Here is a 12472-nt window from a genome sequence, read left to right on the forward strand (position 1 = left end):
CCAGGCAGCGTTTTTATCCGTGCACAGCAAAGTAGTAATAGTTATGTTGAAATTATATTTCGATCGCAATGATATTGTTTCATTGTATGTTACAATCATAATAGATATGTAGCTCTTTATTTAGCTATTATCAGTAATAAGGGTTTCTGACTCTTTTCAAAGAAGCAGTTAGTTAGCAGTTTGAATGTAATTTAAAAGTCAAATACTAAAAATAAATTTCAGATTGCATATGCATATTGCAAACCATGTAGGTAATTTGAGAATGAGATTCGGCTACAGTCTTTTATGTAGTATTATTTGTACTTGTTAGTATTGAACCAAAAGTCTTAAAACCTTAAAGAATATAGTTTACATGAGTTTATAACATAAATCATAGTTAATGGGTAGCCTGGTAGCCTTGAAACTAATGTTACAGTGTTAACGTTTTAAATCGGGCAATTACTGGCTATGCATTACAGCATATCGCCTTATAGATTATGGACAGAGTACGCTTTAAATACTTCCCTGCCTCTGCGTAATGTATTTCATATGATTAATAAGTTATTGTTTCAAAATAAGCGGTTAAGCATTTTTCTCTTACCTCATAGGCTTATTGTATTTACATTCTCAGCTTCTTAAAAAGTATAATTGCTTTTAGTGAAGCCTTCATTGTCATTCCAATGATAATAATTTATTTGTGTTCTAGGTCGCCATTTCATCTGAGAATTATGAATATTATGTGCATAGTTTTCACTTAACTGTTGTGAGCATAAATGAAAACTTAAATTATTTACATACTTTTACAGCACTGTTAGAATTGACAACCGCCTTGGGTTTTTTCAACATTTGGGTGGCCTTAGTAGAGGTGAAGTTCGTGTCGTCGCAGTGAAAGAGCCTCGACTGATTACACACAGCCTTCATCACGTCAAGGTAATCTTTTCCTGGGAAGTGTGTTCAGCTGCTAATAGGTAAATGATTCAGTTAACAGGAGCATTCATAATGGCAGTATAGGCTAATTACATTGGTGTTTTTTATTGATTTTGTATGTTTTTCCATTCCAGAGGACATCCATTGCTGTTACCGAAGAGATGGGCTTTAGTAAGAATGAGATGAAAAGTCTGATATTATCTACTCCAAAATTATGGATTACTCGTAAGTAATTGGGGCATGCAATTAGGACTGCCAAGATCGCAGGATAGGTGGGACAGAAGCCCCAGGGCCCTCGCAGGGCCCGCAAAACTGTGTTTCCATATCCCTCTTAGCGATCCTGCCATTAATTGTCAGCTTCACACTTTGTGTTTTTTTCAAAATCAGTTATTTTCAGGGGAAATCTCCATCGGCCTCTTATGTAAATGTGAACATTTGTAGTTTAAACAAGTATTGATATATATTTGATGGCATTATATATGTAGTTTTAAATTCTATCTTTACAGATGGGCCGTCACTACTCCGAAGGTTTGAATATTTGCACAACGAAATGGGATTATCACACAGCGTACTTGTACAATTTCCACAGATTTTACAGTCACGGGAATTCAGGATAAAGCAACGTCATCTCTATCTGAAGACTCTCGGCCGAGACCAGTATGATCCTCACAAACCTAATTATGTGTCTCCAGCTTCACTGGTGGAAGGCACTGATATCCATTTTTGTAGTGACATTGCGAAAAGCACTATTCATGATTACAACATATTTCTGAAGACACTTTAATTCGCTATTATTTATCTCTGTATATTTTGTCGCATGAGTGTAGATGTATCTCTTGTATTTACATAAAATTCAGAATAAAAAGATCGAACAATTATGTACTTGATATAACTTCCTTACATTTAAGTCTGTAGAGAGTGAACTTATGGAAGTGAAACAAAAGAAACTTAAATAAGAAGTATTAATAAAAGATAAAACAGGATTACTCATGGATATTATGCAAATTAATTTCATTCTAAGTTACGTTACATTAAAATTCTAGAGATTGGTCTTTACAAACCATCTGCCACGTAAAATCATATGAAGAGGAAGTGAATAAATAAATGTGATTTTCTCCTTGTACTCATCTCTTAACCAAAATAAATATTTCATACGTAATTTGTTTTTATAATGTACTCTTACGATCCGAAGTTTCTGACCTCCCCTCTCCCCTCCCACCAGTCTGCGCAGCGGGTATACATGGGGTAGGAGGTTGCCGGAGGTCTCACCCATTGGTGCGTATCATATAAATTAGCTACCTCATTAAGATTATGGTATTGATACACAATATTCAGGTAATAACACGAAACCGTTTTATGCTGTAGACTCGTAGTCTCGAAACACTAAAAAAGCCGTCCCGAACTACCTTTCTCCGTTAGAGATTTAACTACTGTATACCCCACGGTATTTCAAATGCGCAGAAGTAAGCCCTAGTGACTTGAATTGCATTTGTTTTATAAACATTATTTAATGTAGCCTTTGTAATCAACTTTCATAAATAGTATCATAAGTATTACATTCTCACATTTTCTGTTAAATTCGCAATCCTTCAATAAAGTTGCATAATTCATTCCAACAAGGAAATTATGTTTTATTATACGTGAAATAGACGTTTACTGTGCTATCAATCTGCTTATGAAAAAAAAAATAAAAAAAAAATAAACGGGCAGTACAGCAACAAGTGGATCGGCTCGAAGCTTTGTTCACGAACTCTTTATCTCTTCAAGTATACCTGGGATCAATTTCAGGTCAAAATCGTATGGTAATAACAACATCCAGTTAATTAACTTCAAAAAACTATATTCTACTACCCATGACGACGTGGTTTATTCATTAGCATGTCCGTTCTCGCAGTATAGTCAACCGCGAGTTTTGCTGCAACAGGTCATTGTTGCAGTCATGCACTTCAGTACGACACTGATCACTGGTTTAATTATTTGAAGTTATCAACTCAAAACATTTTGTCAATCACGGAGTCTAAAGCGTCTATGTACACAAATACAGTAACGTGTAAACAGATATAAGAAAAGAAATTCAATTAAATTGTGACGTTTCGAATGGTCTTGATTTTATTTATTTTCTTCCTTATTGTGGCTGTCGTAAGCATGAGGTAATAATATGGTGTCAAATTCATACGATACTATGCGCTATGATAGCATTTGTAGTAATCCTCACATACCCTTCCTTCCAATCCTCCTAGCTCATATAACCCGTCGCACAGATTGGTGTTAGGAGAAGGGCAAGGAGGGGGTTCAGAATTTTTTTAATGTGACAACTGGTTTACCCCCTGGTGAGTGAACTGCAATGAATTTCATGAATTTGAAACATGTTTATATAATGTCGAGAAAAAAAATATATGTATATATGTGTGTGTGTTACTGTTATCAGATGATGAATTTAAATGGCATTCCAAAGGTAATAGCTTTTTCCTGCAGAGCGAGAATGAAATCCAAAACAATTTTATGAAACCAAGGCAAAAAAGTGCTCGTTGTACTCATCTTTATTTCTTTACAAATTAACATATTTAATACGGTATCACCTCTTGAGAACCAAACGAGAGAGACACAGACAGACAAACAAGGGTAGATGGATATGTGAAAGATAGGAGAAAGAATGTATAAGAGAAAGAGAGAGAAAGAGTAATGACTTCGTTGGCCAAACTCCAAACGCCTTGGACTTTCGCACGACTTTCTCACTTTCCCAAAGACGGCTTTTGACTTTCTACCCTTTGGTCTCCTTGCCCTCCTTATGCTAAGGAGGCCTCCTACACCTTTACTTAATTTAATGCTCAACACATTCTCTTTCTCTCTAGTCCATTCTATCTTTCTCCTGTCCTCTTTCTCTCTCTCGTCCTCTCGCGCCCCTCTCTCTTTCCCTCGCCCCCCCCTCTCTCTCTCCTCTCTTCCTCTCTCCGTCCCTCTCCCCCCCTCTCTCTCCTTCCCTCCTTCCCCCCTCTCTCTCCTTCGCTCATTTCCCCCTCTCTCGTCCTCTCTCTCTCTCCTTCCCTCCTTCCTCTCTCTCTCTCTCTCTCTCTCTCTCTCTCTCTCTCTCTCTCTCTCTCTCTCTCTCTCTCTCTCTCTCTCTCTCTCTCTCTCTTTCCCTCCTTCCTCTCTCTCTCTCTCTACTCTCCTTCCCCTCTCTCTCTCCTTCCCTCCTTCCCCTCTCTCTCTCCTTCCCCCCCTCTCTCTCTCTTTCTCTCCTTTCCTTCCCCCCTCTCTGTCTCTCCTTCCCTCCTCCCCTCCACTCTCTCTCTCTTTCTCTCCTTTGCAATTCAATGAAGTTTTATCATTAATAAGCAGATGAGTCATGGTTAAACACAGTAGGGAGTGTGATAACTGTTACCATGTCAAGATCACCAGCCTCTGGCCCCGCAGGGCTGGCTCGCCGGACACGACACACTGCTCAGCGATTGCTCCAAGATATTCGTATCGTGTTCCTTTGTTCATGTGTACTCTTCATCAATAAAGAGTCAAGCTGTACCAAAGTATCACCGAACAACCAGTCATTGAATTGTACACCCGCCCTATTTCTCTCTCTCTCTCTCCTTTCCTCCCTCCTCTCTCCCTCTCTCTATGTCTCTCACATTCTGTAAGAGGCTGTGGGGGGCCTCATACAATGATTGGTTGGACAAGTGATAGTTTGGTAAGGCTCTACTCTTTATCAATGAATAGTACAACACAAATAATTGAATATACAATGATCTGGTAGCAAGCACTGAGTGCTCGGAGGGCCACAAATAATTTAATAGACAATGATCTGGTAGCAAGCACCGAGTGCTCGGAGGGCTACAAATAATTGAATATACACTGATCTGGTAGCAAGCACTGAGTGCTCTGAGGGCCAGAGGCGGATATCCTGACAGAACGGTAACGGAGTGAGAACTATCTTACTGGGTCTTAAGGGACGAAGCGGCAAGTCTCCAACGGAAAGTGGTGTGGGAAAACAGCTGCAGAACATAAGCTTCCTCATGGAGGGAGCAAAGCGAGGTCACACCCCATACCGCATTTAGCTTTGGCTCATCTGCTTATTAACATGCTATACTCTCTCTTGTTTTGATGTTCTAGAGTCTTCGACAAACGGGAAATAGTTACTCATGTTTCCCAGAACATCTGTATGCTGAGTGGCCTTTCCTCTTCCAGTCCCCACACAATAGATTGCGGTAACAAATGTCAGGCAAATGTGACCACGTTTTCGACAAAACAAGCAGGCTTCCACCTTTTTAGAATTTCTGTTGACTCTAGGGAAGTGATTCTCCTCCTGCTGGAAAGGCTGACTTTTCCTCTGGTAAAGGAAGTGTGAGTTTCTGAGGTTTGGATCTGTGCCTTGATTTGTGTCTGGCAAACCTTTTAAAGTTTCTTCGGCTTGTTAGACGTCTACCACGTTTCTGCGTCACCACAGTTGGAAAGCAAGATCATCGCATTTAGCATTTCTCGTTAGCAAATTGTTGAGACATGTTTCATTATTTACTAATGGTATTTTTTTAAGCTTGTGATTTAGATGTTAACTGTCTTATTAGATGCACAAGTTGCCAAGTAGGAGATTATCACCTTCACCAGTCAGTTCATTTACCTTGCTGTTGTTGCTGCCGCTGGGAATGAACTCAACAGCGCAAACTATGCCTTTCTTCTCTCTGAGAGCTTGGACTTCGAGCAAGTGAAACTGTCAAGAGTCCTCGTTGTAGCGAATATGGTATAAAATGGGGCACTTATGTGAACCGAGAAAACAGTTAATAAAACATCGCCTGCTAACCCCACACAACAGTTCTGTGGACTAAATCCTGTTTTTCCTTTTAATAAGGCTATTTTTTATGGATAGTCTGAGTATCATTCAGGCTGTTAGGCTCGATGAATGACATTGCAAACTATATATTCTTTTAGCAAGGAATTTTAAGGCAAATGATTAGTGTAGCTACCAGCAACTAGGTAACAAGGAGCAACATATGACTAACTCAACACTGCCTATCAGAGCTAGAATGGCAGGAAGGTCTGCCTATTATACCCTAACTACTCACTAATAGGAAATCAAAGTGATTTTTTTTATTGTAAAGGGTGCCTCACCTTGCCCAGCACTGCTCGTGTTCATCCGATGGACCCCTTTGTGGATGTATCTGTGGGGTTCACAATACCAGTGGACCATGGGCTAAAGGTATCTGCAGGCAGGAAGAATTTTATTACAGATATATACAACCCGAAACAAACAAACACTGATATTTAAAGAAAATAATTACATTTTAAATCACAATGACTACTCTAGCAGTTACAACGACTGTAACAACAGTTATGCCAATCGTTATGCCAACTAGGATTGTTTGGACAGAAAGGGAGAATGTCAAGCGAGTCAACAAATCCGGCCTTCAACGGGAGAACATAAGTTTCACTTTAATTATACATTAAGAATAATAATCCTAGTACGGCTTAAGATCACGTAAATCTCTATGTATTCATGAATGAGCACATTAAGAATCAGACTTTGCCAATGAGGCTACAATGAAATATTCAAGAAAGATTACTTGCTGCCATGTAATCATATTAATTGCCAGTCATGATGGAGACTCCTATCCTATTCACTGAATTCACTTAACTTACCCCCAGGGAATCAGCACACTTCCAACAAAAAAGAAGTCAATCGAGTTTAGAATTACTCCACCATTCCAGCCTGGGAGGTCAGTCAGTTCACACCCTTTCCGGAAGGCTTCCTACCAAAGAGAAGGAAGTTATTAGAATGTCAGTGTTGGATGGACATCCGGATTGTCTCAGCGGGCAACAAAACATTTTTGCTCTCCCTGTACAGGATACGTGGATAGGGCTAACGTTTAATATTGAGCTTCTTTACTAATTGGTATTTTTGTGTATACTGGAATTTAGAATCACAATGCAGTACATAACTAACTAGGGCAACAGTAATGCAAGGCACAGACAAAAACAAAACAAAAATTAAACTAAAACGGAAACGCCACATGAAAATGTTCATTACGTGTAATATATGATTCCAGTCTGAGAATCGGTCCAATAAAGATGTCACCCAATGTAGTAATTTCTATGCTAGGATCACACACACATACAGAGTACAGGGAATCGTATCAGTGATGTTAAGCTCTTACATGTTACATAGGAGCGAATCAGACAATAGGGTGGGTTTAGTCTACAAGGCACAGGTTATTAAATATGCATAGTTTATGTTGAGTATAGTTCTGTTTTTTTTTTTTTTTCTAATATCTGTTCACTGGACATCTAAGTTCAAATCAGGAAAATAAAGTTGGCGGAAGCAACAGTTAGTACTGAGGTTCTTGAAACCAAGGTAGACAGCCTGGTAGCAGAATGTTTAAAAAAACGTGAAGAAAACATAAATTTGAAGGAAATGATGGGTAATTTGCGCAGAAACACAACCATCCATAGAGAGAATATTGAAAAGTTTTTCAAGAAATTTAAAGAACTCAAGGAACATGTGAAAGAGCTTGACACCAGAGAGTTAAATTGAAGTGGAGATTCTGGAAAGAGTCGATGAAATAACCAAAGCACATGAAACCGTTACGCAGGTTGCAAGCAATTGGCCAATCTCAAATAATGAAAGAGGCAAAAAAAAAAAAAAAAAAAAAAAAAAAAAAAAAAAAAAAAAAAAAAACTTCATATGCCTATGAATCGAGAATGGTTAATGGTTAAAAGCAAAATAAATGTGCTAGACATTTAAGGTCATGTAGCACTATAGTAAATGGTAGTTAGTGATTAGTTGTCAAAGTTGGGCAAAGGAATTGACGAGTAAATGGGTTAAGGTTGGGTAAGGTAATGTACAGGGGTTAGATCAAGTTAAGGATGTATATGCATTTGAGGAATGAAGACAGGTTGTCAAAGCAGAAAGTGTGAGAAGTTGTGGGAGGGATCACGAAAAATCGGTCCCATTTGGCTGGGCTAAATAGATTATTTAAGAATTTTGTAGAGATGGGGATAGTAGAAGGACGGGGGCATGTGGAAGAGGGAGTAGTGTTGAGGGAGGTAGTGTTATGGGGAGGTGGGCATAAGGGAGGATGGGGTAGTTGATGAAGAAGGTTGTGGGGGTATAGTTGTTGAAGTTGAGCATGTTGGGAGTAGAAATGTCTCCTGGGGTGTTGATTAGGGAGGATGGGGTAGTTGATGAAGAAGGTTGTGGGGGTATAGTTGTTGAAGTTGAGCATGTTGGGAGTAGAAATGTCTCCTGGGGTGTTGGTTAGGGTGGATACAGTACTAGTCGGCATTGAAGAGGGGGTATTAGTTGTAGTGTTCAGAGCCGTGGTCAAAGGAGAGCCTGGGGTCAGGGAATCGGGCGAGTTTGAATTGGTGGAGCTATTTGATGAAGAGGCAAGCCTCTAATAATGGTATGGTTAATGGTTAGTGGTAATTCATTGTTGGCCATGATAAGCCTGGAGTATGTTGGGGAGAGAAACGGTCCACCCCTCAGGGTCGCTTGAGGGGTAAGGGCTAGACAACTAAAGCAGGGGAATACCGTGCCCATGGCTCCCTCAGGCCGTTCAGGACTGGCACAAAGTCAGCCTTTCATCCTTTCAGCACGGCTCTCACACCTTAGGAAGTGGATAGTAGAAGGGGTTGGTGAAGGGACAGAAAGGAAAAAGTAGAAGGGGGAAAAAAAAGACCATGCAAAATTTGTTGAGTCGAGGGCTGAGTCCCAAGGTTGGGGAGTTCCCCAGCATTGGGTCCCAGTCTCCGCCTCCTAAGCCCCCCCACGACAACAACGGGCAAGGGATTGGGGGGGGGGGGGGTATGAATCGAGAAAGAGAAAAGAAATACATGAAGAATACAAAAGAAGAGAATCGAACGAAACAACGAAGACAAGACTTGATTGTCATTTTTCTCAAGATCATAAATCCCAAATTCTTGGAGAATATCATAGCTCACAGGAAGTTGGAATTATTCGAAAAAAGGCCAAGAAAGGCCCATTGAAAGTGACATTCATAATCATACAAATGCTAACTGATATTATAGGGCATTTTCTATATGCGCCTTAAAAGGTAATCCAGTATTAAAGTTTAAGCCAGATCTCTATTGCGCATGCGCATTGGCAGCATCCAGGATTAAATTTAATTCTCCTCTGGACCAAGCTTTACTTTTGAGCCCAACGATTAATCCTGCACATGCGCAGAATGAACTACTTAATCCCACCAATCATCTATCAATACGTCATGACAACGTCAATCAACTCCATAGAAAAGATGGAGTTGAGTTGCCATTAATATTTATAATAAGCAATAACGTAACAAATTCTGACATTTTCATGTCATCATGTCAAAGATATATGTGAAAATTCATCATTATATATTTTTATAAGTTGTGGGGTATGCAAACTACAAATATCTCTCAAAAATGTAAAGAAAAACGAAAAGAAAATCCCACGGAGAATTCCAGAGTTTACAGACACAGAAAAGGCAATGATATTTCCAGGTTGGAAAAAACATTCCCAATTTATGCAATATATTAATCGATTATAAGAGAAAATCACGATTAGGTATCAAATTCAAAGTAAAAACTTCCTGATTCTTTGAACTAGAGTGACATCAAAACCGCATGGACATTTGTTACTATGATCCTCGCTAACAACACCCTGAAAAAAACTACCCTACCCGTGCCGCGCGATCACACACGAGAAAGAGCTCTTGGAGAAAACTCCCGCAAATTTAAATTGATATTAGGAGTTTTTAATTTTTGTTTGACACCTTCATTTCGGTTGTCTATAATATTTATAGGATATTTGAAACTATTTATATAATTTTATTTGTACTGACACAGATATATATCAGCATGATATAATAATAGCTTATATGTGTATATATATTCTTTCCTGTGTAGCAAACGTTTACTTATCGACATTAACGTATATGAAACTTGTGGAAGGTGAAGGTTAATTGCAGATACGCGCTTTTTCATGTAAAACAGCGAATTTACTGATAGTCTCGTGCGCCTGGCAGTGTGTCTTGCATCTTATGTGCAAGTAGTGCGGATTTGAATTAACTGTAATCTGGAATTAACTTTTATGACGCGTAAAGAAGACGCCTATAAAGTCCTGGCAACCCACCAGAAAATAAAATGGGGGGTTAGAAGCCTCCACGCAACTAGTTACAGATATTTAGATAGTTTATCTTCAAAGCTACTAGACCTCGATACAATTATTAAAATGAATAAACGAGATGTAATATGTATTACTGGATCCAAACTGGACCCTCAGCAACATTAACAAGGAGAGGATTAAACAAGACCCCATAGTGGAAGTAAAGGTAACTGAGGTAAACAATAATAACCGTAGTGTACATGCCACTTTATACACCAATATGGTCACAAGAAAATTAACAAAAACTTAACTCAAGAAACAATAAAGATTCTAAAGAAGTGCACTAGTTCCGGAAACAAATTCTTGTAACAGGGGAGTTCAATAGCAAGCCTGACCTGGATAGTTTCGATCCAAGAGCACACCCAGATTCGGGGAATGCAAAACTACTAGAAGTCATGAGTATTGTCTTTTCCAAAATGTAACGGAAAATACCAGAATATGAGGGCTAGACAGACCGACACTCTGGCCTAATATTCACAAATCATAAAGATGATATAAAGGATATGGAGTACTGTCCTCCTCTGGGAAAAGTGACCATGTAGTAATTAAACTAAAATACCGTCTACTCCTGGGAAATTAAAATTGTAAATAATAAAAGAAAAGGAAAGTATAACTACAAAAGAGGTAATTATAGAAGTCATACAGAGTTATTTGATGGCATAACCGGAGAAACAACTCTGGAAGAAAACATTAATGTACAACATTGACAATTTTGCGAAGCCTATAAGAAATGAGTATACAGATTTGCACCAAAATTCTAAACGGAAGCAAAAAATTGTCAAAGTAGTGATAAATGCAAGAAAAATTGAAATCAAGCAGCTCTTTTGGAAAACGTCCAAACGACATAGATCTCAAGCAACGTATGGAAGATATAAAGTAGGAAGAAATGAATATACCTAAACCATGAGGGAGGCGAAATTAGACTTTCAAAAGAATATAATAAAAAATGTACGAATCGACCAAAGCTCTTCTTTGACTACATAAATGGTAACACTAGAAGTAGAGATCACATTATCACCATCCAGGACACTATCTATACTACGGAATAGCAAATAAATGAAATGAGAATATGAATAATGAGAAATCTCAGTCAGTGTTAGAAAGAATATCGAAAACATCATACTCAAAAAGAATAAAATAAAGATATTTTATTTTAAAGTCTTAAACTAAAAGCTTGGAAACTTTACATTACATCTTTATGTAAGAGCGCAGATAAGCAAAACCTAAATTATAGCCCAGCTTCGTTAATCAGTTTAATTTATAAGCTTATAGATAGGTTTATTAGGAAACAGTGGGTTGAAGTACTTGGAAAACAATATATCATATGAGCAATTTGGTTTTGAAAAAAAAAAAAAGAGATGGCCGAGTGAATTGTGCATGTTTGATAAGGTATCACGCATGAGACTATTATGGAAATTAGAACACCTAGGAGGAGTGAAAGGCAAACTCCTCGAAAGGATGAAGAACTTCATACAGGAAAGACTAAAAAGGCTGAGCATAATAACTGGAGGGAAACACTGTACTTGGAGACGTGTAACAAGCGGAGTACCTGAAGGATCAGTCTTGACTCCGGTTGTTTACTTTTTTCGTCAATAATGTTGCTTCAAATCTAAACCTAGGTAGCTATTTAAGTATGTTTATAGACGAGTCAAAAATACACAAAAAGGATATTAGACGACATCTCATGCCAATGCCTCCAGAGGGATACCGAGAATTTATTCACGTGGAGTTATACTTGGAAAATTCAACACCAATAAATACAATGTAGTCAGGTTTGGAGAAAGTAAAAATCGATCCCCTTGCCAATACAAGTCATACACAGCAGATAGAAAAAAACGAAATAATCATAAGGACCATAAAATGCTAGTCCCCTCCCCCCTCCCACCTCTTGCTCGTTGTTGTCGTTCAGGAGACGGAGACCAACGTTGGAACGTACGTACCTCAGCTTCGCCTGGTCAGGGAGAGTTGTCATCATCTATATCAGTGAGGTATTGCATTATTCCATTATATATATATATATATATATATATATATATATATATATATATATATATATATCATACATATAATATATATAATATTATACATATAATATATAATATATATATATATATTACACATAATATATATATATATATTACACATAATATATATATATATATCATACATATAATATATATAATATTATACATATAATATATAATATATATATATATATTACACATAATATATATATATATACATATACATATATATATTACATATAATATATATATATATATTATACATATAATATATATATATATATTATATAGATTTAAACACAAACACACACATACACACACGTGTGTGTGTATTTATGTATATATATATACATTCATATTTATATAATTATGAGTATAATATATATATATATACATATACATATATATA

At 37.6% G+C, this 12472-nt stretch overlaps 1 protein-coding gene across 7 annotated transcripts in view; it reads left to right on the forward strand.

Moving 5' to 3' along the window:
- LOC125026332 (transcription termination factor 3, mitochondrial-like) overlaps positions 1-2065 on the forward strand; it is a 25803-nt gene extending 23738 nt beyond the window's left edge. For all 7 annotated transcript variants that reach the window (XM_047614754.1, XM_047614709.1, XM_047614734.1 and 4 more), the window contains 3 exons: positions 786-909; positions 1041-1131; positions 1413-2065. In XM_047614754.1, coding sequence (XP_047470710.1) covers positions 786-909; positions 1041-1131; positions 1413-1690 — 493 coding nt within the window. In that variant the 3' untranslated portion in view covers positions 1691-2065. The remainder of the gene's footprint in view (positions 1-785; positions 910-1040; positions 1132-1412) is intronic.
- Positions 2066-12472: the final 10407 nt, after the last annotated feature.

Source organism: Penaeus chinensis, chromosome 1 (genome assembly GCF_019202785.1).
Source record: "Penaeus chinensis breed Huanghai No. 1 chromosome 1, ASM1920278v2, whole genome shotgun sequence".
Taxonomy (NCBI): Eukaryota; Metazoa; Arthropoda; class Malacostraca; order Decapoda; family Penaeidae; genus Penaeus; species Penaeus chinensis.